Source organism: Hakea prostrata, chromosome 9 (assembly GCF_041222555.1).
Source record: "Hakea prostrata isolate BN-2017 chromosome 9, UWA_Hpros_2, whole genome shotgun sequence".
In the NCBI taxonomy this organism is placed as follows: domain Eukaryota; kingdom Viridiplantae; phylum Streptophyta; class Magnoliopsida; order Proteales; family Proteaceae; genus Hakea; species Hakea prostrata.
In genome coordinates, this window is record NC_142608.1 from 13,044,501 (window position 1) to 13,069,966 (window position 25,466).

General features: G+C 39.7%; 1 protein-coding gene across 1 annotated transcript; it reads right to left on the bottom strand.

Moving 5' to 3' along the window:
• Positions 1-619: 619 nt before the first annotated feature.
• LOC149004718 (putative folate-biopterin transporter 2) lies at positions 620-17,082 on the bottom strand. Its single transcript, XM_089169340.1, has 5 exons — positions 16,675-17,082; positions 1,712-1,971; positions 1,534-1,629; positions 1,278-1,448; positions 620-1,189 (listed from the first exon to the last, which is right to left on the bottom strand). Exons 1-5 carry the CDS (start codon positions 17,033-17,035, stop codon positions 620-622), a joined length of 1,458 nt encoding a protein of 485 aa, XP_089025466.1. The 5' UTR covers positions 17,036-17,082.
• Between the last annotated feature and the right edge of the window lie 8,384 nt (positions 17,083-25,466).

The following is a 25,466-nucleotide window of genomic DNA, read 5'->3' on the forward strand; positions in this document are numbered from 1 at the left end:
TAGCTCAGGTGGAATCTTCAGCTTCTGTAATATGGAAAGTTTAACTTCAATTCTACTACTATTTGCTACAGAAAATTTTTCTAGGTGACATAGTATTACATCTTCATTAAAAAATTGAATAACATATATAAGGCATAAGAGAATATACAACAGAATATGAAACTAAATACATGGAATTCTGTATTTGCCCCCACCCTGTTGTCTCCCTGTGCCTCTCTTTGTCTTCCTCCTTTTGATATATGAAAGGAGAAGATGTATATCATCCCCTAAACCACAAAAAATATGAGCACATTCTGATGATGACTGACAAAAATGAAGCTGAAGTACTCGGCTGAAAAGAATCGATGGAATCAGGAAGAAAATAAAATAAAATAACCATGGAATATATGAGGAAACATGACATAATCACACACTGGGCCACTTCCAAACAAGAGTAATCCCCGATCTAGAGCTGCTGTGTTGAAGCAAAATATGCTTCCTATCTTTCTGCATGTGATAGGCAAATTAGAACACTTCAAGCAACACCACAACCTATCAAGGCAAATGATTGGTCATTCACCACAGAAAAGTAGTTCTTATTAGAAATTCACATAGATAAGCTCTTCCAGCCATGTTTAAGTCAAGTGTTGCTAACAGCAGAAACCAGCTCTATGTTCTCAGTTTCAAGAGTCCCTGCATCGTTTGGGAGGATTGACGATGTGGTATCACTTCTAGGAATGAAAAAAAACAGACCCAATGGCAATATTCTCATTATATTGCGGACCAAGACAGCCAACCAGAGGTTGTCGAATTGTACCCGGGTAACTTTCAAGATATGGAGTAGGAGGCCCCCAGCCCATGAGGACGTGAGTGAACCAATGTTATCAATAGACATTAATAAGGCAAAGAATGTGCCTTCTATGCCAGAGGGACAAAGCTTCGAACTAAGAACAAGAAGAGGCATCCATTTTAGCCGGTATGTCATTTGTGAAACTCCTTCATCAATTACGACAAAGAAATAATCAGGTAGCCCAAATTTCAGGTTTAACCGCAACACCCACACCAAATCTAGCATCCCTGCTAAACCATAAATCAACTGTGTCCATAAAACCAAAGCACGGAACGGGTATTCCTTTAGAATCTTTTGGTAGAGTAACACTCCCAGGAGTGGCCCTACCGAAGCAATGCTGAATATGAAACCAGTGTTCTCCTGAATCAAGCAAAAAAGGTGTAACTGTAGTAGGATATAACCACAAAAGATTTGTTCATAGACAGCCAAAGAAAAACCTTTAAGGTACCTGAGAGAAAGATGGACCCCCTTTATGGTCTGTATACCAGTAAAACATTCCGTCCTGGATATTCAAGCTCAATGCCTCTGACAAGTACATATATATACATGGCCTCCAAACTTCTGGGCATCTAAGCGTTTTCCACATGGCCTTCGTGGCATCTAGCAACTTCTGGAAAACCTAATTCAAGAATGTATCTTAAGAATACAATGAGCAGAAAAGGGAATAGAACTCCGAGCAACATCTGAAATGGAGACAGTATTACCAGTCTGTAGTCAAAGTTGGGCATACGGGGTTCATTGAGAACCATTCCGACCAAAAAGACAAGTGCAGAAGGTATGCTCAACAAGCCAAACACACCCTGTCACAAAAGAATGAGTTTACAAAGGTGTAAGCAACTTCTGGATTCAAGTAATGACCACAGGCAATGAAAAGAAGCTAACCTTAGCGCCAATTAGATGAACAAGAAAACCACTGATGGAGTAGCCTATTAGTGCACCAATGGAGGCACTCAGCCCACACAAGCTTTGCATGTCAGCAGCAAGAGAATGATGAGTTATACTATTTTGAACAACACAGGCATCAATTGTAACATTTGCTATGGCTACAGCAGCACCCCCCGCCGTAAGAGATAACAAAGCAAACACAACATTTAAATTTTTATGGAATGCTAGAAAAAGCATCGAGATTATACCCAGAACACCTGAAATTTATACAGATAAATGATTCAGGTCAGAGAACTGTATCAGTCAAATGCCACAGTAGTCAGTGCAACAGAAATCAATTACACTTGCAAAGGATGGAGCTACTCTTACTGAACCGGTACGTTAACACTCAATTCCCAATCAAGGAACCAACTAACAACTCTAACCACAAATCTAATAGACGCCTTGAGGAGTGACATGCTTTCTTACCAAATGGAAGCTTAGATTTTGCCAAGAATACCAAATCCCAGCAGAGGTTGTTGAATCAAAAGATCAGTGCTACTTCTAATGGAAAGCAGTCCCCAAAAATTGGTCTCTATGGCTCTTGTAGGTAATATTCTATATATCTCTATACTCAAAATAGAAGGGAGAAATATCCTTACCTGGATTCACTTATCCCATTATAGAACTACTACAGCGGAAGTTAATTTGATTCCACGTCCTCGTTCCTCCACGAAATCGTCACTAATTTAATTTCACAATCATGAGAAAAGAGAATGTATTCCACAACCCAAATGCCGTGTGGATGGAAGAAAGTAGAGACCAAGACTAAGGAGAAGAAGATCCACAAAAACTTCTCCTTCCTGTGTTTTCTTGGAAAGAGGGAGAGAGAGAGCCGTCTTTTAGGAAATCTCACGTATCCGTAATGTGATCACCCAAGTGATGCGGTGGTTACCAAAATATATAACTCTATATTTTGTGACCGCCTAAAAGTTGAATTTCCAATTTTGCCCTTAGGCATATTATAATTAATAAAACCCAACATCTCCCACTTACACAAAGGCAAGTGTTAATCTCTCTGTCACAGCGTGCCCCAGACACACATGTATATCCCAGATATACACATTTATTCTCTCTATCACAGTGTGTCCCAAACAAACATTTATATCCCAGATTTACATATTTTGATCTCTTTGCTATAGCTATTTGTGTCCCAGATACCAACATCCATAAGTTATACTGGCAAATGCGTTGTGCAACCGGTGATAACCTTCACGTGTGAGCCATAAACTAGAAACCTTCCCAGAAGGCCAGAATGCCACATCACTCAAAGAAACACATCAAATAAGCATTAGTATACCATAATGTCCTTGGTTTATTCAAACTCACCAGACTAAAGGTATCTCGATCCCTTTGAGAGATCACCTTCTTGTCCTAAAAATTTTCACTATTGTAACACATACAGTTGGCACCAACAAACACTTTTAGGGTGCAATTGAATCAAACATTTCCCTTCGCCCCAGACCATCACTACACTTGGGATTGACTCCTTTCCCAGTAATGCCCCTTTAGGTTGAATCAATCATGACTATAGGTAACACTCCAAAGTAGCCACATCAACCCTTCATTTCATGATGTCGTTGAAAGTCACTAAGAACACTAATGAACCATAAGGTCCAAGACTCACACAATGAAAAGAGCAGGGATCCATCCTATCATTTCCATTAATCGCTAAACACACATAGTATGATATACGTGCTATGGTGGAGCATTTTATACACAATAGAACGTATGTCTCTCTCAACACCATACAGATCTTAGTCTAGTTGAAACCTCTTGCGCCTAACCCGAGTTTCTTTATTGTCACCACCCTAGCGCTACATAAAGTACTCGCACCTAGTTTCTATAGACAACATAAATAGTGGGAACATTCATGTCAATTCTCTTTATAATAGAGAAACTCATCTTGATTCCAAATCAAGGCGACAACATGATTAAGAATTGACCTACACAAGGTCATTCACAATCTGTCTCATCTCTACTCGCTTCCAAGGCACCAGAGGCGAATGCTAGTGTGAGTGAGCCATTCTCTTGCTTATTGACATATCATGTTTTATGCTAGAACACAGTCAAACAGAAAGTGAAAAATAAATGCTATAATGAACTCATTACTCAATAATAAGAAAGTTTCAGTACAAAAATAAGTCACAATCTACGCAAACCCAAGGACTTTACATAAGAAATAAAAACATCATTAGCTATGGGTTTGGTAAGAGGTCAGCTACCATCTAACTAGTAGATATGTGCTTAAGTACAACTTTCTTCCTTGCTATATTGTATCTAACAAAATGATATCTTATCTGTACATGTTTGGTCATCCCATGATACTTGGGGTCCTTGGCATAACTAAGAGTTGCCGTACTGTCACAGAAGACAAGAGCAGGCTGTTTGGATATCAACACAAATCCAGTATGTCATAGGAATCTCCTCAACCAAACAGCCTCTTGAATTGCAACTGAGCATGCCACATACTTTGCTTCCATGGTCGAGAGTGACATACAAGTTTGCTTCTTGCTACACCACGAAATGGCCCCACCATTTAGCAAGAAAGCATATCCAGAGGTTGATTTGAGCTCATCAATGTCTCTAGCCCAGTCAGCATCTCTATAGCCAACTAACCGCAAATTTGATCCTTGGTAACACAACATGTAGTTACTTGTTCCTCTGAGATATCTTAATACCCTCTTGACTGCTTTCCAGTGCTCTATGCCTGAGTTTGATTGGTACCAACTAACCAAACCTACTGCATAACAAATATCTGGTCAAGTACACATCATAGCTTACATAAGGCTACCTACTACACTGGAATATGGAACTCTTTCTGTCACACTCCACCCACCGGTCTTGGTTACCCGCCCAAGAACCCGTGGGAGTGATCCGCCACAGGATCTATCGTTTTTGTCCATCAATAATAATAAATGCAAGTAAAGACAATCATGAGCAAGAATAAGTTCAATAATTAAATAAAAGGATTATAGGAGTCCAAATACTCCAATAAATAATCAAGGAAAGAATAAATGATAAAAAAGAATATGAGTCAATGGAAGCAATCGACAAGAATTAAATGATTTTCTTTCCAGTTTCTTTTGCTAAAGCTAGATAATGTTTCTCATGTATCTCAAGAAAAGGGGTCCTCCAGTTCTTCTCCATTCGATGAGCAAACTGCCCGGCAACCTGTCTCCTTCGCCCATCAATGGGTGCTATAAGTGCATTCCATGGACTCGCAGGAGCTCCAGCACAGGCTATCTCCATTTCCCATTGCCGGTGCCACATCTTCTTCATACGAGAAGGTTCCTTCATAGGAAACCTGTAACAACCCCCTTATTTCTAACCTGGGATCCGTATTGTAGGTTCGAGAACCCGAAGGTCTAGTCGGGTAAATTTGTGGAGTGTCCGGATAAAAGTCCATGATCCATACCCTGAACCCAGGGATCCGGATTCTCTGACTGAAGAGCCTGCCTTGCTTGATAGTTGGACTTCTGGAAGGCAAGTGATGTCCGGAGATGTCCTGAATGAAGGTAAGATTTTCCCCATGTCTTCTTTAGGGCTAGGTTGTACTTGGACATCAGCCCCATAGCAAAGCACCCTTGTATGGCAAAATACATGGGGGCGGTTGCTAGTGGCAATCGATTGAACCAAGCAACCGCCTGGTTCTGGTTGCGGGGTTTTGCCCTATTTTGCCCCCTGACTTCTATAAATAGTAACCCCCGCCTATATTACGAATATTTTATTCGTGGTTACCATTTTTGGAGGTTAGACGGTTGCAGAGAAGTGCCGAAAGCAGATCTGAAGTGCTATTAGAGTCCCAGAAGGTTCTACTATTATTCATAGTCAATCCAGTTGAGGTAAGTGGTTCCCTGTTCACTTATGCTTCACCACTTGCTATGATTAAGGTAGTTCAGTGTTCATCTTTGGTTGTTCTTGATCTTTCCATTGCATTGTTTATCTTTTTGATGATCTTGGTTAGATCAGATCCGAAAATGAAACCCTGCTTTCATGAAAAGGGCTGATCTGATCAAGGGAAGGTTTCTGGGTAATCCATTTGTGATGATTGTTAGGTTTCATATCACCCTTTGGTTATGGGAGTAATAGATTTGAGATTTGGACTATGATAATTCAAATTTCGGATTGAACTTGGATGATCAGAAGCCTGAGTTTTGAATTGAAACTCTCTGTTTTTGGGGCGGTCACTAGTGGTGGTCACTCAACCTAAGCGACCGGCACGAGCGACCAGCTGGTTTCCAGTGACCAAATGGCTTTTGGTTTTGATCCGATTTGATTCATTTGACTTATACCTTATTGTAACCCTGTGTATAGGTGTCCTCTGTTTGAAGAGAAAGTTTTATAATTGTTTACGGATTTCTTTTTACGGACAAATTACTTATATGCAGGTAAGGGCATACAATCCTATCTTTATGAATAGACTTGAACATGCTAGTCTAGTGTCTGTTAGTATTAGTCTTTCATTTTATATGCTGCTGTAATCATGTTTCACATACTGATCTTGTTATATTACTGCTGTTTATCTGGTTTATATATACACTTTGTTGAATATGAATGTGATATGATGTTGATTGATAGTACGTGGTTCTGATGGAATAGGTATTCTATTTGGATATCTTAGCTTGGGATATCAGAAGGCTGTGGTATGGGACACATGTCTGATGATGTCTCCAGCACTTTTATAACTATTGGATGACATTCTTAGGTAGAGTCTAGAGTTGCATGGCTAGGTACCCCACATGCTACTACCCTTTCGGTAGGGGAATTGAAACCGGATGACCCGTGATGACAGTGATGTGACGTTGGTCCACTGTTGGTCATATAAATGGTAGGGTTGCATATGTTAGGGTTGGGCTCATGGACGTCCAAGGAACGGACCAGGTGTCGTAAGGAGTCATGAGAGCTTTCCGCCTCAACAATATGTGGATGACCATAGGGTTATGGAATGAAGTCCAATAGCGGTAACCAGTCCGTGAGGATTCTCATTCCTAGGTTGCGAAGGATACTGAACCGAGTTGGTTGGTGCCATAGGGGATGTATCTGGACTTCATGTAGTATGTTACCTGTATGACCTTGCATTGGATTAGAAACCCCGACATGCGCCAGTACTCATTGCCAATGGTCGTGGTGAGAAAGTGTTGACTTAACCCTAGCCATGGTTTGAGAGCTAGGTGTGGACTTTCCATTTTACCCTGGATCCCTACAGAGGTAACCAGTCCTTGCCGGATCACAGTGACTAGACTTTCCAAGAGGAGGGCTGGTGTATCTTAAAACATGTCAGCTGTTAAAGACTTGCATAGTTAGATCTAGCAGCATTCATACTTTGCACTCATACATATCATATATACATTTTTGTTTTGCTTGGACATATGGATGGGACTTGTTATTGTTCTTACTAAGTTCTCCATAACTCATTCCTTTATTTGTATGTGTTTTATTAGCCTGCGCAGATGGAGGAAATGTGTCGGAAGATGGATTGGTTTCCTATGAAGGAGCCTTCCCGTATGAAGAAGATGTGGCACTGACAATGGGAAATGGAAATAGCCTTTGCAAGAGCTCTTGCGAGTGCATGGAATTTGCTTATCACACCCATTGATGGGTGGAGGAGACAAGTTGCCAAACAGTTTGCTCACCGTATAGAGGAGAATTGGAGAACCCCTCATCTTGATAAACTTGAGTCTAAGTTTATAGCTTTAGAAAAAGAAACTGGAAAGAAAATAATTTAACTCTTTTTGATTGCTTTTGCTGAACTTGTATTCTTTTGATTTATTATTCTTTCATTGATTATTTTATTGTAGTATTTGGACTCTTGTAATCCTTGGATTCATTAATTGAACTATTCTTGCTCTTGATTGTCGTTATTTGTATTTATTATTGTTGATAGACTAAAATCGTAGATCCTGTGACGGATCACTCCCATGGGTTGTCGGGCGGGTAACCGAGACCGGCGGGTGGGGTGTGACAAAACCAATCCATCTTCCGACGCATTTCCTCCATCTGTACAGGCTAATATAACATACACAAATAAAGGAATGAGTTCTGGGAGACTCAGTAAGAACAACAATAATTCCCATCTATATGTCAAACCATCAGAAATGCATATATGATATGTATGAGTGCAAAGTATGAATACCGCTAAGATCTAACTGTATAAGAACCTAACATTTGACATGCTTTAAGATATACACCAGCCCTCCTCTGGGTAGGTCTAGTCACTCTGATCTAGCAAGGATTGCTTACCTTTGTAGAAATCCTGGGTAAAATGAAAAGTCCACACCTGGCTCTCAAACCATGGCTAGGGTTAAGTCAACACTCTCTCACCACGACCATTGGCATGAGTACTGTGCATGTCGGGGTTTCTAATCCAATGCAAGTCATAATGGTAACATACTACATGAAGTCCAGATACATCCCTTATGGCACCAACTAACTCGGTTCAGTATCCTTTGCAACCTAGGAATGAGAACCCTCACGGACTGGTTACCACTATTGGACTCCATTCCATAACCCTATGGTCATCCACATATTGTTGGGGCATAATGCTCTCATGACTTCTCATGACACCCGGTCCATTCATTGGACGTCCACGAGCCCAACCGTAACATATGCAACCCTACCATTTCTATGACCAACAGTGGACCATAGTCACATCGCTGTCATCACGGGTCATCCGGCTTCAATTCCCCTACCAAAATGGTAGTAGCATGTGGGATACCTAGCCATGCAACTCTAGACTCTACCTAGGTAAGTCATCCAATAGTTATGAAAGTGCTGGAAACATCAGCGAGCATGTGTCCCATACCACAGCCCTCTGATATCTCAAGCTAAGATATCCCAATGAAATACCCTTTCCATTAGAACCACAATACATTAATCATATCATCATACCACATTCATAATTGATAAAGTATATATAAAGACAGTACAAACAGCAAGTATACATTAAGATCAGCAAGCTAATCATGGTTGCAGTAGTAAATAGAATGAAAGAACAGTAATGAAAGACACTGGACTAGCATGTTCAAGTCATCACATAAAGATAGGATTGTATGTCCTTACCTGTAAATAAGTAGAAATCCTCTAGATTGCAAACCAGAAACAATTATAAGACTTTTATTTGAAACAGAGGACACCTATAAATAGGGTTACAATAATATGCAAGTCGAATGAATCAAATCAGACAAAATCCAAAAGTTATTTGGTCACTGGAAACCAGCCAGTCCCTTGGGCCAGTCGCTTAGGCTGAGCGACCGCCACTAGTGACCGCCCCAAAAACAGTGAGTTTCAATCCGAAACTCAGGCTTCTAATCATCGATACCAATCCGATTTTTGAATGATCATAGTCCGAATTTCAAATCTAACACTCCCACAACCAAGGGTGATACTAAACCTAACAATTGACACCAAATTGGTTATCCAGAAACCTTCCCTTGATTAAATCAGTCCTTTTCACGAAAGCAGGGTTTCGTTTTTAGACCTAATCTCATTAAGATCATTAAAAATGTAGGTACTGTAATAGAAAGATCATGAACAACCAAAGAGGAAAACAAGTCTACTTTTATCATAGCCAAAGGTAGAGTATGAGTGCTTAGGGAATCACTTACCTCTACCAGATTTGCTATAAAAGACAGTAGAAGCTTCTGGAACACTAACAGCAGATCACCTTCCAGCACGTCTCGACAGCTGCCTAACCACCAAAAACAGCAATCCTAAATATAATATTCATAAAATAGACGAGGGTTACTATTTATAGATGTATGGGGGCAAAATAGGGCAAAACCCCGCAACCAGGACGAGGCGGTCACTTGGGGCGGTTGCTTGGTCCAATCAACAAGCAACCGCCACTAGCAACCGCCCTTAGTATATTGCTATACAAGGGTGCTTTGCTCAGGAGGTTGATGTCCAAGTACAACCTAACCCTAATGAACACATGGGGGAGATCTTACTTTCATTCCGGACATCTCAAAACATCACTTGCCTTCCAGAAGTCCAACTACTAAGCAAGGCAGGCTCATCAACAAGAGAATCCAGATCCATGGGTTCAGGGTATAGATCATGGACTTCTATCCGGACACTCCACAAATTTACCCAGCTAGACCTTCGGGTTCTCGGATCTGCAATACGGACCCTGGGTTAGAAATATGGGGGTTGTTACACTTTCCATCTTGGTTTTCTCCTCTGGAGTCTTAGGACCCATATCAAGGCTCAAATGCAAACCCTTCTCCGTTGAGTATCTATTGGTTTACAGTTGTGCATCTGGTATCTCGTCAAGACACTGTCAATATAGGGTTCTCGAGATAAACCCAATAATCTCTTTTGCCTATTTCTGACAATCTTGACACCAAGCACATAGCTTGCTTCACCAATGTCCTCCATATCAAATATGGAGGACAACCATTACTTAATGGTTTCCAATATCTCCTTGCTATTGGTAGCCATGAGTATGTCATCTACATACAGTGTTAGAATGACATAATTACCATCAAATCTCTTGGTGTAAACACAATGGTCTTCCTCAAGCAGGGAAAAACCATTTTCCATTATAGCTTGGTGGAAGCGCACATTCCACTGTCTAGAAGCTTGCTTTAAGCCATATATAGACTTCTTGAACTTGTAGACTTTGTGCAGTAGTCCATTAGCTTCAAAGCCTTGAGGTTGATCCATATAGATCTCTTCCTCAAGTTCTCCATTGAGAAAAGCAGTCTTTACATCCATTTGATAAAGCTCCAAGTCCAATTGAGCAACAATGGCTATATGAGGCAGATGGAGGCAAACCTAACCACAGGGGGAAAAGCTTCCTCATAATCAACGCCCTCTCGTTGGGTGTAGCCCTTAGCCACTAAACAAGCCTTGAATCTCTCAATAAATCCATCCACCTTTCTCTTGATTTTGAGAACCCACTTGTTCCCAATTGCCTTTCGGCCCAGCTGTAAGTCAACCAAGTCCCAAACATGATTGACTTTCATCAACTCCAATTCTTCCTTTATCGCTTTCAACCCTTCCTTTGAGCTTGTTCCCGCAAGAGCTTCCTATACGCTCTTCGGTTCATGCTCATGGACTAGAGTCATCTCATAGTCAGTTTCTTCAGGAGCTACCATGTAGGCTTCATCCTCTATGTCGAAACATCGACGAGGAACTAGCCCGCGCTCACTACGGCGCAAGTGCATGTTAGATTGCTCACCCTTTGAGGTAACTATCATATCTGCACTCCCACTCCCACTAGAATCTTTTGGATGAACCCTAGATTCATCATAAAAAATATGAATCCTTAGAGTGAAAAGATCACTATCTTGTATTTCAACGAATTCCAATGATTCTTTGCTAACTCCTGCAAGAGATGGAAAATCATTTTCCAAGAATGTTGCATCCCTAGATTCAAGTTCCGTTCGCCTCTCACTCTCATCTAGCCCAATGAAGACATGACCCTTCGAGAGTTCAGAATATCTTACAAAGATAAATTTTCTTCCTCTCGGTCCAAGCTTCACATATTGGTGAGAAGTAGAGTGAACATACGCTGCACATCCCCATGCACGCATGTAACTCAAATCTAGCTCCCTTCCGGTCCACAATTCATATGGTGTGGAAGGAACCAATTTGGTTGGAACCCTGTTGAGGATATAGGCCGCAGTCAACAAAGCATCTCCCCAATAAGAGATGGGTAGATCTGCCTGCACAATCATGGATCTCATCATGTCTAGCAAGGTTCTATTCCTCCTCTCAGCAACCCCATTTTTCTGTAGAGTCCCTGGAATAGTAAGTTGCCTAAATATCCATTTTTCATCACACAACCCTTTGAACATATCGGAGAGATACTCTCTACTTCTATCCATTCTAAGAGTTTCAATCCTTTTGTCTAACTAATTCTCAATTAAGCTCATGAACTTCTTACAACATTCTAGAGCTTCCGACTTATGAGAAATTAGATAATTGTGACCATACCGTGTATAGTCATCTATAAATGTGATGAAATAAGCATGTCTTTTTCTAGTATGCACATTCATGGGTCCACACACATCTGAATGAATAAGTTCTAGAGGAAGAGAGGCTCTCAAAGCATTTTTAAATGGTTTTCTAGTTGATTTCCCTGCTAGATATGATTCATAGGTTGGCAAATTAGATAGTGAACCTTGGCCTAAGAGATCTTCTCTTACTAACCTGCTAATTCTATCTAAGCCAATATGTCCTAATCTAGCATGCCACCTGCTAGATATGATTCATAGGTTGGAAAATTAGATAGTGAACCTTGGCCTAAGAGACCTTCTCTTGTCAACCTGCTAATCCTATCTAAGCCAATATGTCCTAGTCTAGCATGCCACATATTAGAATCAATACACACAGTATTTTGCAAACAAAAGCATTACTAGATTTAGATAAATAATCAATTGTATTCAATACAATAAAACCATTATGAAGAAAACCATAATCATAAATTGTATTACCTAGATACAAAACCAAAAAATTGTTCTCAACTACAACTCTAAAACCATGTCTCATAAGAAAAATAACGAAACAAAATTTTGCTGAATGTCCTGGAGCATACAGCACATCATGGAGTAACAACGTCCAGCCACCTCGCAAAACTAATTTGCACATGCCAACGCCATGAACCTCCACACTCGAGCTGTTCCCCACCGTTATTCTCTTGCTTCCTCTTAGAACACGATGGTATTCCATGAAGCTCGAGCGTTCCCTCGTTATGTGTTCTGGCGCACCTGAATCAACAATCCACAAAGGACTTAATTCAACAAGCATAGTAGAACTTGTTACATAACAAGATGAGGTATAACACACAGTACATACCTACTGCTTAGTGCAATCACGAGCAAAATGACCAGGCTTTTGGCAATTAAAGCAAATCAAAGATGATTTCTTCTTGCTAGCATTGGTCCCTCTTGAACACTTGGGGCCATTCTTGTTTCTATTCCCACCTCTTTTACTTTGTCTGGACCGTTGAGGTTGAGCTTTTTCCCTCTTGCGCTTAAAGCCTGCACCCTTACTATTGCTCGCTTCAACAGCAAGTACTTCAGTGGGAGGGGCATCAGCGAACATCCGATCCTCCTACAGCTCAAGGTGTTTGGCAGCTTGATCAAAAGTCATAACATCATCAGCATGAGTCAAGAAGATCTTCATGTGCTCCCAAGTCTTTGGCAATGACTTGATGACTGTAGAGACTTGCTTCTCATCAATCTTTTGGCGCTCACATGTGCTTAACTCACTTATCATGTTGGACACGATGGTTATGTGCTGCCTTATGGTGTGACCCTGGCGCATCTTGTAACCATCAAAAGTGAGTCTGAGTTGGTGGCCTCTTGTTGTGGAAGTCCCTCCATATTGGAACATCACAGCCTCCCCAAAGACTTTGCAATCCTATGCTTCTTAAACCAAAGCATCAGGTCATCCCTCATGGAGCTTAGGATAGTAATCCTAGCTACCATGTCTTTCCTCTTCCAGGTCATCCCTCATGGAGCTTAGGATAGTAATCCTAGCTACCATGTCTTTCCTCTTCCAGGCATTGTAAAGCTCAAGGTCCCTGCGATGCTGTGCAGTGGTATTTTCTTCAGGTGGAGATATGGTCTAGTTTATGGTTTCCAAATGTCCTGCTCTTCTAGGAGATACTGCATCTTTCGGTGCCAGAAGTCATAATTACTCTCATTCAGTTTATCTCCTTTTGTGAGGTCAGCAACAATGCTCTTGGTAGCAGCCATTAAACTAGAGACAATATATATGCAACAATGAGTTCAACTATTTTAGCATAAAACACAACACAAGTAACAACAATTCACACTAGCATAATCAACCTATGGGATAAGCATTTAAATCAAAAGAAATGCTAATAGACATCCAATCAAATTCTCATACGAACCTGCATAGACTTATACACTAGTTTCATTCTGTGCTAGAAACATGATTAAAAGACCCATAATCAAAATTGTTTTACTAAAATGAAACACCCAATCATTTTTATGCTATGAGGTGGTTCACACAGAACGCTTCTACCTTAGTAGCTCCCACTTAGCCCATTAGGCTCTCAATGCCCAAACATCACTCAGGGTGTCCGGCTTATGGTGTCCAATAAGTTAGAAACACATTCTGAACTAGACAGACTACAGTCTCAAAATCCATCTCCCAAACAAACGGACTGCTGTCTCACCAAACAAAAATTCCGTCAGTCAATCTAGTCCTCAGTGACCAAACGGCGTCTTTTCCCTTTGAACGAATTTCAGTTCCACAGAACAGAAAAAAAAAATGATTTTTCTCCAAAAATTCATCCAAAAAAAAAAATGCATGGAAAAAATCCAATAAACATTAAACAAAAACATTCATCATGGATCATCAATTTATGCAGTTTTTACATAAGGGAAATCAAAAGATCCTCCCACTTAGATCCAAACAAAAAAATAGGGTTCCTACAAAACCCTCATTCTCCCATAGGTTTCCATTAAACCTTGAATTCTCCAATGGGTTTCTATAAACCCTTGATCCTCCCATTGGATCCATTCAAATAAAATAAACAATTGGGAGGAACAAAGAATCATGGGAACCTAGGCTCTAATGCCAATGTCTGTAATATTCTATATATCCCTATACTCAAAATAGAAGGGAGAAATATCCTTACCTAGATTCACTTATCCCAATATAGAATTACTGCAACGGAAGTTAATTTGATTCCACGTCCTCGTTTCTCCTCGAAATCGTTACCGGTTTAATTCCACAATCATGAGGAAAGGGAATATATTCCACAACCCAAATGTCGTGTGGATGGAAAAAAATAGAGACTAAGACTAAGGACAAGAAGATCCATGAAAGCTTCTCCTTCCTGCGTTTATTGGAAAGAGGGAGAGAGAGAGAGAGAGAGGCGCCTTTTAGGAAATCTCACATATCTGTAATGTGATCACCCAAGTGATGCTATGGTTACCAAAATATATAACCCTATATTTTTTAACCGCCAACAAGTTGAATTTTCAATTTTGCCCTTGAGCATATTATAATTAATAGAGAAAATTGCACTAGCACCCTAAAATGGAGGCCTTAAAGCACTGACACCCCACTTTATGTTTAAAAAGCACATAGACCCCAAAATTGGACTTTTATTGGATATATTTGTCAAATTTATCCCTGAAAACAGTTAAATCACTGTTTATTTTCAAAAATATCCCTATGATAAACAGTGTTTGAAATGTTTTCAATGACAAATTGGAATAATATATCCAATGAAAATCCAATTTTGGGATCTCTATGCTTTTAAACATAAAGTGAGGTGTCAATGCTTTAAGGCCTCCATTTTGGGGTGCCGGTGCAATTTGCTCTAATTAATATTCAACAATGCATGTAGGGAGTTATAGTTCACACTGTCAAATGAATCACAAACTACTAGGGGTAATGACGTTATTAGAATCCCCAAAACTATCTATGTGCTGGGATATGGAAAGGTGCTATTCAGGCCATTAAATATGAATTGGCACTAATTACTAGTTCACACCATTTAAATTTGAAAAACATTTTATAGGTCCTTTCTGGATGTTAGAAAATATTTTCATCTTCTTTCTAATAACTTAATGTCAACTAGTTTAACCTAATCTGGTTGTTCTCAAAATTGGATAGAATGCATAGATGGAGGCACTCTCTTACATCTAGATTTACCAGTTCATTGAATTAAGCATAAGAATGCTTACTCACCCACAAAAGCTCATGCCTAAATTGTATCAGATGTATACTATAAAAACCAAAGTAGCCTGTCTCTTTCCAGTTTCTTTAGCTGGCTTGTCTTTTTCAATAATTCCGATGTAGGTAGGGCAGATTCGTAGATACCCACATGTGTATTTCAAATTTTTTTAAACTTCTTAGAGATAGAAAACCTATAAACCAAGTCAGAAGCAAGAGATTACCAACCAGGACATACATATACCTAAAGCCAATGCATTGCAAGTCAGCTGACTAAGATATTATTTCACAAGAACAATGTGGTATCAACTCTCAAGTTCCCTGAAAATTTTATCTTGGAATAAGTGAAATAGTTTGACAAGGGGCACAGCTGTTGTAAATTTACGTAGACATATTAAGCAATAGCAAGATTATTTTATCACTGGAACTCAGATAACACGATCGTTCAAACTCCACCCAAGTTCTACCCAACAAAAAAAATAAAAAACTCCACCCAAGAAGAAAACAGAAAGCCATGATTTACTAGAACTATAAATTGATATCCTCCCAAACTATTGCGTACAGATAAAGTCATCCTTAATAAGGAGATTCAAGCAATTCAGCCTCCCGCAGGAGTCCTCATTTTTCTGTTTCCTAGACTGTTATAAGATCCTTCCAGGAGATACCAGTATGATGACTTGGACAACTGCAGGCACTTGAAGACAGATCCTATGCAATTCAAGCCTAAAACGTTTCCTAAACTATTGCAAGTATTTGAACCTCTTTCACATTACTATTACTTCCAACAGCTTATATTTCATAAAGACATGCACCCAACATGAACATCTCCAGATAAAAAATAAAAAAAGAGCAAAGAAAACCCTAGCAACTTTACATGACAGTAGAAAAATAGAACCAGAACCAGAATCTTATTCTAACCCAAGCAACGTCAAGTGTTTAGTCTTGCATGAAGATCGTGTTATTGACAGAAAGAAAACTACGCAATAAAGATATCAGAAATATAAAATAAGATAAAATAACTCGTTTAGAAGACCAATATTATAATTAGAAGATATACATAATGACTACTAAATTCAGGATACCGTTTGACAACAAAATCAAGTAATAAGTCTTGGGGATAATAGCCAACTAGTTTCAAAGAGTACTCAATAGAATCCTAAAAATATCAGATCTCCATGGTGTAACCAAAAATTATGCCAAAACAGAAAATTTAGCAGAATCAAAAGCCAACAAAACGTTCATGTTTATTGCAATACCAGAAAAAATGAAGTAGGGCCTTCTGCGATAGCCAGCAACAGGGAGCACATCAGTGAGAAGACCATATACAGGCTTGATCATCCAAGGAATAAGTTTAATTCCAGAGTACACCTGACTTTCAGATGGCTGAACCTTCTGAACATCTTTCCAGTAATACTCTGTGCCAACCCAACCCAGACCTCCACCCAAACCCTGACTGATTCCAAAAACAACAACTACACCCATAACAAAGCTCCAATGCAATTCGTCAGCAAGCATTCTGAACCAATACAGAGGTGCCCGTAAGAAATCCCAAAACCCATGCTCAGGTTCACTCTGTTCTGCTGATCCATCGCTCACAGGAAGAGACTCCTCTTCCATCTTCGTTTCCCAGACAGATTTAATGACAAAGAAACCAGCATCACAGATCAAACATCACAGTTGTGTGAAACTAGAAAGAATTTCAGCTAAGCTGCTCAGATGCCCTTTCAGCCTTAATATTCCTTGATCCCATAAGTCACCAGAACAATCCAAAATCCGTTTTCTTGAATGGATATTGATGGTTTCACTCTCAATGCAAGAGTCCAAATTCATCCAAGAAAACTCATCTTCTTTTCAGAAAATCAACTGTAGAGATAAAGAAGAGGAGGGCAGGTGAGGAAGCAGAGAGACAACAGTAGATTCTGACCAACCAAACCCTAGTTGGTACTTACTAGTTACTATACCATACATTGATTGGCACTCTGCCCATCTGATGATATTTTAATGATCATAAGGCAGTGGTAGGGTCACCAGTTAAAAACAACAAACCACTCTCCAGTTCATTTGTAAACACGAGACACTTTCTGATTGGACCATGCAAATTAATACTTGCCCTCCACTCCATGACTTTCCATCGATGTCGCGTTGCAGAATTTTTAATGCGAAACGTGACTCTGGTCCTTCCGCCGACAAGCTCTTGTTCTTTTAAAATTGATTCTCACATTTGTCTGGACAATGAAGTTTTTATTACCATATGTATATATATATCGAGTAGTTAACCTGTTACATTAACTACAGTGTGCGCTGTGCAGGGTGCGAAATTTTGGCCCATTGTTGGAAATACATTATCACAGAGAAATCATACAAGACAATTAAAGCAGAATTAGAAAACTTATCTTGATTCAAATGGCATGAACAAAACCCTTTTCGAAAGCTTTGTTATGTACATCCATCTTAATAAATGAAAATTGAAGGAGTTGAAACGTGTCGGTAACGGCACTTTCTTTTAGGTGTTTAAATGCCCCGAATAGTGTACACGGGTCTAACTGCATTTTCACCCCTAAGATCAGTCAACCCCTCCATCATAGAGGGTGTACACCGTAATTGATGGACTAAGGGATCCGTAAAGCTACATTCACCAATCCGTTTTTTATGACACAATTTAATGAAAACCAATGCTTTTCAAAAAATGTTCACACGATAATAAACAAAACATCTCCCACATTTATATAGAAGAGTAAGAGACACCACCAAAGGTTGTCTCCCAAAGAACAAACCTCTTCCCTTGAGGCATGTTTGTTAGCAAAGACACTTAATTGGCTAAATAGGTGACTTTTAGGAAAAGATCCAACCTTTAGGAAAATAAATTGTTTGAATTTTCAAATAAAATACGAAAATTACAACAATCCCCCATAAAATTCAAAATTTTTTGGAAAACAAAACACTAAATTGGCGAACACATTAGACACAATAGGACACATCGTTATAGGTATCTTTCAAATTTGAACCTATAATAAGTCTAACGAACCTCGCTACAGAGTATGGGTGAAGTCAGACTTCTTGAACATTTCCTCAGTGCGTAGCTGACAAGCTCATTAGCCATATAATATCAGTCGACTTTACGTGATAAACCCTTTCATAATTTTTTTTTTCTTTTTGGAATTTTTTCCTCTAAAAGAGAATAGGCCATGTCCTAGATCTTAGTCTCATGGATGTCAAGAGAATTTGCCTATATAATTTTCATAAAAAAGCGACCTTATTTCCTTCCACTTAGGTTAGCCAGTGTCCACCACAATTAATACACCCCCACATTTCATAGGCTTCAGCTAATTAAGAACTTCTTATTCAACCTCTTTTCTTGTGATGGTACTACTTTACCATAATATTGGAATAAATTTAGTAGTACTCTTTAGGTCATCCCGTGACTTCGTTGTTTACCCTTTGAACCTAATTCAGGATTGAAACCTCTTCACATACGTTGAGTGTCCATCACATGACCTTGGTTAGGCTTTCATAGCTCATTCCTCCAAACAACATCACATTAGTGATTTTGAGGCTTACACAATATTTAGTCAAACCATTTTATTGACTTCATATAGCGCTATTTTATCGGCCTCATTAGACATATATATAAAACATGATGTCCCTTCAATTTATAGATTTATGCTTCTAAGACACAATATCTTACATTATCTATTGATCATGACATCTACCGTCAATGTAAATGCTTATTCCAATTATCACCATCATGTATCTTTCATTGTCACCTTAGCTTTGTGGCTTAGGATTCAACAAATTTATAAAGCCATACATGTAGATACTTACATATAATAATCATCTACCAACACATGTTTTTTACATGTTACTCTTTGAGTTTCCCATCTTCTTACAAAGGCATAACCTAGTTGGTGATATTTGGTGTAACATATATTTTTAATCTAAAATCAATTCACCATCACGGGTCTATACATATCACCTTTGAATCAAGATGATGCCCAAATGTGTATGAAGCAAATATCATTTTGTTTTCAAGTAAGATCAGCCATTTTACTAGACTTGTCTCTTTTTTAGAGACTCTACATGTAAACTTACATTACCCCCACATTTCGGGTTTACAATGTGTAGAAATTCAATGGCCATTGTTGTTATGTCCTATAAGTAGGTCACAACCACCACACACACATAGTGCCAATTGAATTAGGCTACATATATTATACCATGTCATTAATAGCTATTTGGGTATGGGCAACATTGACTTTAACATATATAACCCAAATAGATTAGGATCATTTGCAAAGGTTTGCAAGAATATACCTTCACATAGAAGATTGCATCAACAATTTGACACAATAGTGCCAAGCTCTCATATGTTTTTTGAAGGTCATTATTCTCATTGTTTTCGAGCTATCACAAAAGTATACAACCTTTCATAGTGTATAGGCCACAAATTGGTCCAAATCTGATAGGTACATCCAATGTTTGGCTGCTACTGCTCACTGTTTCAATCTATAGAAATCAAAAGTGGCCTATTAAGAGTCCCTTGAAAACCTACGTCCTCCTTCTCTTAATAGTAGTCTCCTTAGTTGACGACTAGGGCAGACATGAAATTAAGAATTCATTTATTCAAGGATTATCATCATCGAGGATATTGAAATTAACCCTTTCTAGGAAATCATATAAACCCACTTTGAATCCAAAGCAAACATATCAGTCCTCCCTCTTTAATTAGAAAGCCCCATAAATCATGGGAGGTTTCCCAAAACTATGAATATAGACCTTTGAAACTCTTTCTAGGAGTCCATGGATAACCAACCTCAATGGTTATACTTGATCTGAAAACTTATTGAAGGCTCCATAATTGTGTAGGCACCCAACGAATCCAAGCATTATGGAATGCAAGCTACTGGTTTAGCATAACCATAAATGCATGAATCATAGCATTTAAAGGTCCTCAGCAAGAACAACATACCATTTTAGCTAAGGACTTATGAGGATCACAGCCAAAGAAACCTCATCCGCCATCTCAGTGGCCTCAAAATCTAGCATGCACCTTAAGCTTCCATGCTATTACACTTGGAATAAATATCCGTTAGTGCACTTTCAATGCCCAAATCTTAACGGAAATTCTAATTTCAGGACAAGCCCATGTACTTGACGCCCTTCTTCCAGAGCATGTAAACCAAAGCATGCCAAAAGAAGGCTTGTGTATGTCACAGAATTAGGCACTACTGATCCAAACCCGTCTTTGAATAAGATTTTAAACTTTCCTCATAAAAAGTCTTTGAACAAGGGATGAGATCACAACAGTCCATGTGATGATATTCCTGTTAAACAACTCATCAAACACCCTCATCCCTTAGGTAGTGTTGCATCCACATTTGACGGGAAACAATCAAAGTATTTACAGCTGGGATTTAATTCCTGCTCATACACATTTGAAAATGCCAAACAATCTGAACGTAATCACAGATGGAAGATCGGTTTGACCCCGGGTTTATCACATGCTGCTAAGACAGCTAAGACAGCAGTCAAAACTGCAATGCCAAATTGGAACAATCCAAACTACATGCGTTCTTGTAAAGAACCTGAATCCTGTTTCAAATGCTTCAACCTTCAAGTAACGATGATAAGCACATTGCAAGTTGATCTTCTATTATGTGCAGGGATAGCAACTAGTTTCTTGCCCATTACATAAGCACACAACAACAGCTCCTGCAAGACACAATATAATCTGCAGGAACGGTTTCTAGTAAAACTCCAAATCACCCAGCTACTCATCTTTCCTATAACCACTAAGTAATCATCAAGTACATCACCGTACCCTTTGTCAAGAAGATACCCCAAAACCTGAAATATCTGTAACATCTTGTTGACATTACTAGCACCAAAACCTTATGGATATTAACAAACTTCTGCCGCTTATTGTCAGGTGTTGGAATTTATTGATTTGATTAATAAATTAAATGCCCAAGGGCAATATTGGAAACTCACTATTAGGGCGGTTACAAAATAGGGTTATATATTTTGGTAACCACCGCATTAGTGAGTAAGTAACTGAGTGATTCATTCGCACGAGCGAATCTCTGAAAAACGGCGGCTCCATCTCTCTCTCCCTCTCTCTTAGAATCGCAGGCTTAGAAATTCTTCTTTCCTAGTATTTGATCTTCATTCCATTAATCCACGGCATTTGGGTTGTGGATATTATTCCCTTTCCCTGTGATTGTGGAATCTCGCCGGTAAATCTTTGGTGGTGGAACGAGAACGTGGATCTAGACTTCCGCTGCGAATACTTCAAGTAAGGGAAAGTGAATCCAGGTAAGGAATTTTTTCCCCATCAATTAATTGAATTGAATTACTTTTGATGTATTACAACATTGGTATCAGAGCCATTGGTTCCCACGTTTTTTTGTTCCTCCCCATTGTTTAATTTTATTGTATGGATCCAATGGGAGGATCAAGGGTTTAATACGAAACCCATGGGAGAATTGATAGGGTTTTTGGAAACCTTTATGTTTTGGGTTCGGATCCGAGTGGGAGGATCCTTGTGAATTTTCCTAATGAAGATTTGCATGAATTGATAATCCATGATGATAATTTTTGTTAATAATTAATGTTGGATTTTTTTCATGTGTTTTTGGATGAATTTTTGTAAAAAAAAAAAAAAAAAAAAACGTGATTTTCCGTTTTTTTTTGAAAAAAATTTCGTTCAAAGAAAAAAAAATCGTTAAATGGGGAATTGACGTCGGTACTGCACGGATCTTGAGAGGTGAGCCATCTCGAAATCCGTTTGGTCACGGCCAAATGGACTCTCGGATGGTGCGCCATCTCGGGTCTGTCTGGTCACAGAAGCCAGACGGACTCTCAGACGGTGCGCCGTCTCAGAATCCGTCTGGTCACAGAATGCCAGAAGGACTGTCCGTCTGGTGAGACGGCAGTCCGTCTGGGCTGATGGACTCCAGACGGAGAGCCGTCTTAGAATCTGTCTCAGACGATTGTCAGACGGTGATCCGTCTCAGAATCCGTTTGAGTTTTTTGTCCAATTTTGAATGTGTTTCTATTTATTGGACATCTATGGCTCACAATCTATGTGATGTTTGAGTATTAAGGGCCTATTGGGGCCTAGTGGGAGCTAATGAGGTAGAAGTGTTCTGTGTGAACCACCTCATAGCTTTAACATGATTGCATGTTTTATTTTAATAAAACTATTTTATTTTGGGTCTATCAATCATGTTTCTTGCACAGAATGAAACTAGTGTATAAGTCTATGTGGGTTTGCATGAGAATTTGATTGAATGTTTGTTAGCATCTCTTTTGGTTTAAATGCTTATCCCATAGGTTGACTATGCTAGTGTGATTTGTTGTTGCTTGAGTTGTGTTTTATGCTAGAATAGTTGAACTCATCCTAGTATGTAATGTCTCTAGAATAAATGGCTGCTACCAAGAGCATTGTTGCTAACTTCGCGAAAGGAGATAAACCGAATGAGAGGTATTATGACCTTTGGCACCGAAAGGTGCAGTATCTCCTAGAAGAATAGAACTTGCTGGAAACCGTAAACTAGACCATGTCCCCACCGAGGAAGGTACCACCGCACGATAGCAGAACCTTGAGCTTTACAATGCCCGGAAGAGGAAAGACCGGGTAGCCGGGTTACAATCCCGAGCTCCATGAAGGATGACCTGATGCTTCGATTTGAGAAGCATAGGACTCAAAGTCTTTGTGGGAGGCTGTGAAGTTCCTATGGAGGGACTTCCACCACAAGAGGCCCCAGCTCGACTCACCTTTGACGGTTATAAGATGCGTCGGGATCACACCATGAGGCAGCATATAACCATCATGTCCAACATGATTAGTGAGTTGAGCGAATGTGGGCGCCTAAAGACCGATGAGGAGCAAGTCTCTGCATTCATTAGGTCTTGCCTAAGTCTTGGGAGCATATGAAGATCTTCTTGACTCATGTTGATGAGGTCAAGACATTTGATCAAGCTGCCAAGCACCTTGAGCTAGAGGAGGATCGGATGTTGGCCGTGTCCCTCACATTGAAATAGTTGTCTCTGAAGCAAGCACTTGTAAGGGTGCGCTTCAGCGCAAGAGGAGAGGCTCAACCTCATGGTCTAGGCAAAGTAATAGAGGTGGGAACAACAGAGTGGTTTTGAGACATGGTTTTAGAGTTGTATTTGAAAACATTCTTTGGTTTTGTATCCTGATCATTTTGGTTTGGTTTTCTTCTGAATGGTTTCATTGTATTGGATACATTGATTATTCATTTAATTCTAGTAGTGCTTTTGTTTGCCGATCTTGTGTATTGTTTCTAATTTGTGGCATGCTAGACTAAGACATATTGGTTTAGATAGGATGAACAGTTCGAGAGGTCTCTTAGGCCGGTTCACTTCCGTTTGCCATCTGTCTGTCTAGCAGAAAGCAACTAGAAACCATTTAAAAGGGCTTTGAGAGCCTCTCTTCCTTTAGAACTTATCCATTCAGTGTGTGTGGACCCTGAATGTGCATACTAGAAAAGGACTCTATTTCATCACATTCATAGATGACTATACAAGGTATGGTCACATTTATCTAATTTCTCATAAGTCGAAGCTCGAATGTTTTAAGAAATTCATGAGCTTGGTTGAGAATCGGTTAGATAAAAGGATTAAAACTCTCAACGAATAGAGGTAGAGAGTATCTCTCCGATATGTTCAAAGGGTTATGTGATGAAAAGGGGATATCTAGACAACTTACTATTCCGGGGACTCCCGATGGAATTCTTAGGAGGTGAACCTTGCTAGACATGGTGAGATCCGATGGCGCGGCATCTACCCATCTCTTATTGGGGAGATGCTTTCTGATCCCCTATATCCTCCGATTCCAACCAATCGGTTCCTTCCACACCATATGAGTTGTGGACCGGGCGTTTGGTTCTTCCGGATGTCCTTGTTCACTCTACTTCTCACCAATATGGAAAGCTTGGACCCGAAGAGTGTTCTTTGTGGATATCTACCCTTAAAGGGCCATGTCTTCATTGGACTAGATGAGGTGAGAGGAGAACGACTTGTCTTGCACCTGGGATGTTTTCCATCTCTTTCGGTTCGACCATTTTTTGAGATACAGTGTGGTCTTGTCACTCCTTCTTATATACCTTCGTCGGGTGTCTTTCTCCTTTCCCCCCTTTTGCCTGTTCTCTCTTTGTGCCTACTGTAGCTCCTAGCCCTTGGATCTCTTCATCTCTGCTCTCCGCCGGGTTGCGTTTGGTCTGGTTTCATGTCGCTTGGTTGACTTGCTTTCTTCGGTCGTTTTCTGGGCTCCCCCCTTTTACTTTTTTGCCTTTCTCCTTATCTTTCTTCTCGCTTGGAGATCTTGGATCACCTCGGCTTTGGCTACTTGTTGCTTAGGTCCTTCTTGCACTCTCTTCTTCGCTTTTGGTTTTTCCCTGCCCTGTTTACACCAGAGATCCTTTTTGTCTTCCCTTTATGCTACTTATGCTGCTGCTTGCCTTTTCTCTTTTGTTGGGCTGTGCGCTCTTTCAGTTTCTGGATTTTATCTCAAGCCTTTTGCTTCTTCTCCTCCCCTTGTCTCCAGTCTTGTCCTAGACAGGGCCTGGAGTTCCTGGTGGTCGCTTGTGTGTCTTTTTTTGGTTTTCTCCTCCTCCTTTTCCTACCTGTTGTTTCGATTTTCTCCTCACCTCTTTCTCCTTTCTTTCCGTCCTTCCGGACCTTCTTTGTGCCTTCGCCCAGATGGGCCTTTTCTTAGATTCCGGTTGTCCTCTCTGTTCTTTTTTTTTCTCTCTTTTTCTGCTTTCTTATTAATGTTTTTTTTTTTTTTTATTCACTTTTGTTTTTACTCTCTTTCCTCACTCCTGCCTTGTGTGTCTTCTCTTTTTGTCGTTTTTCTCTTGTAGGTCCTGTTTCACTTTCTGTTCCTTGGCTCTGGTGCCCTTCCTCTTTTCCTCTTTTTGCTCCCCTCCTTTCTCTTGTCTCCTGTGTTGTTTTTTGTTTTTGATAACCTCTTGTTTTGTCTTTTATAAACCTCACTATTGAAAACACCCCCCGTTTTTTTTTC

Bases quoted from the DNA above. Each gene is read 5' to 3' on its own strand.
- LOC149004718 (XM_089169340.1), bottom strand. From the start codon at position 17,035: ATGGAAGAGGAGTCTCTTCCTGTGAGCGATGGATCAGCAGAACAGAGT. The intron at 1,972-16,674 runs GTATTGCAATAA...TATAAATTTCAG, and splicing joins GCCCTACTTCATTTTTTCTG to GTGTTCTGGGTATAATCTCG. The intron at 1,630-1,711 runs GTTAGCTTCTTT...CTTTTGTGACAG, and splicing joins TTCATCTAATTGGCGCTAAG to GGTGTGTTTGGCTTGTTGAG.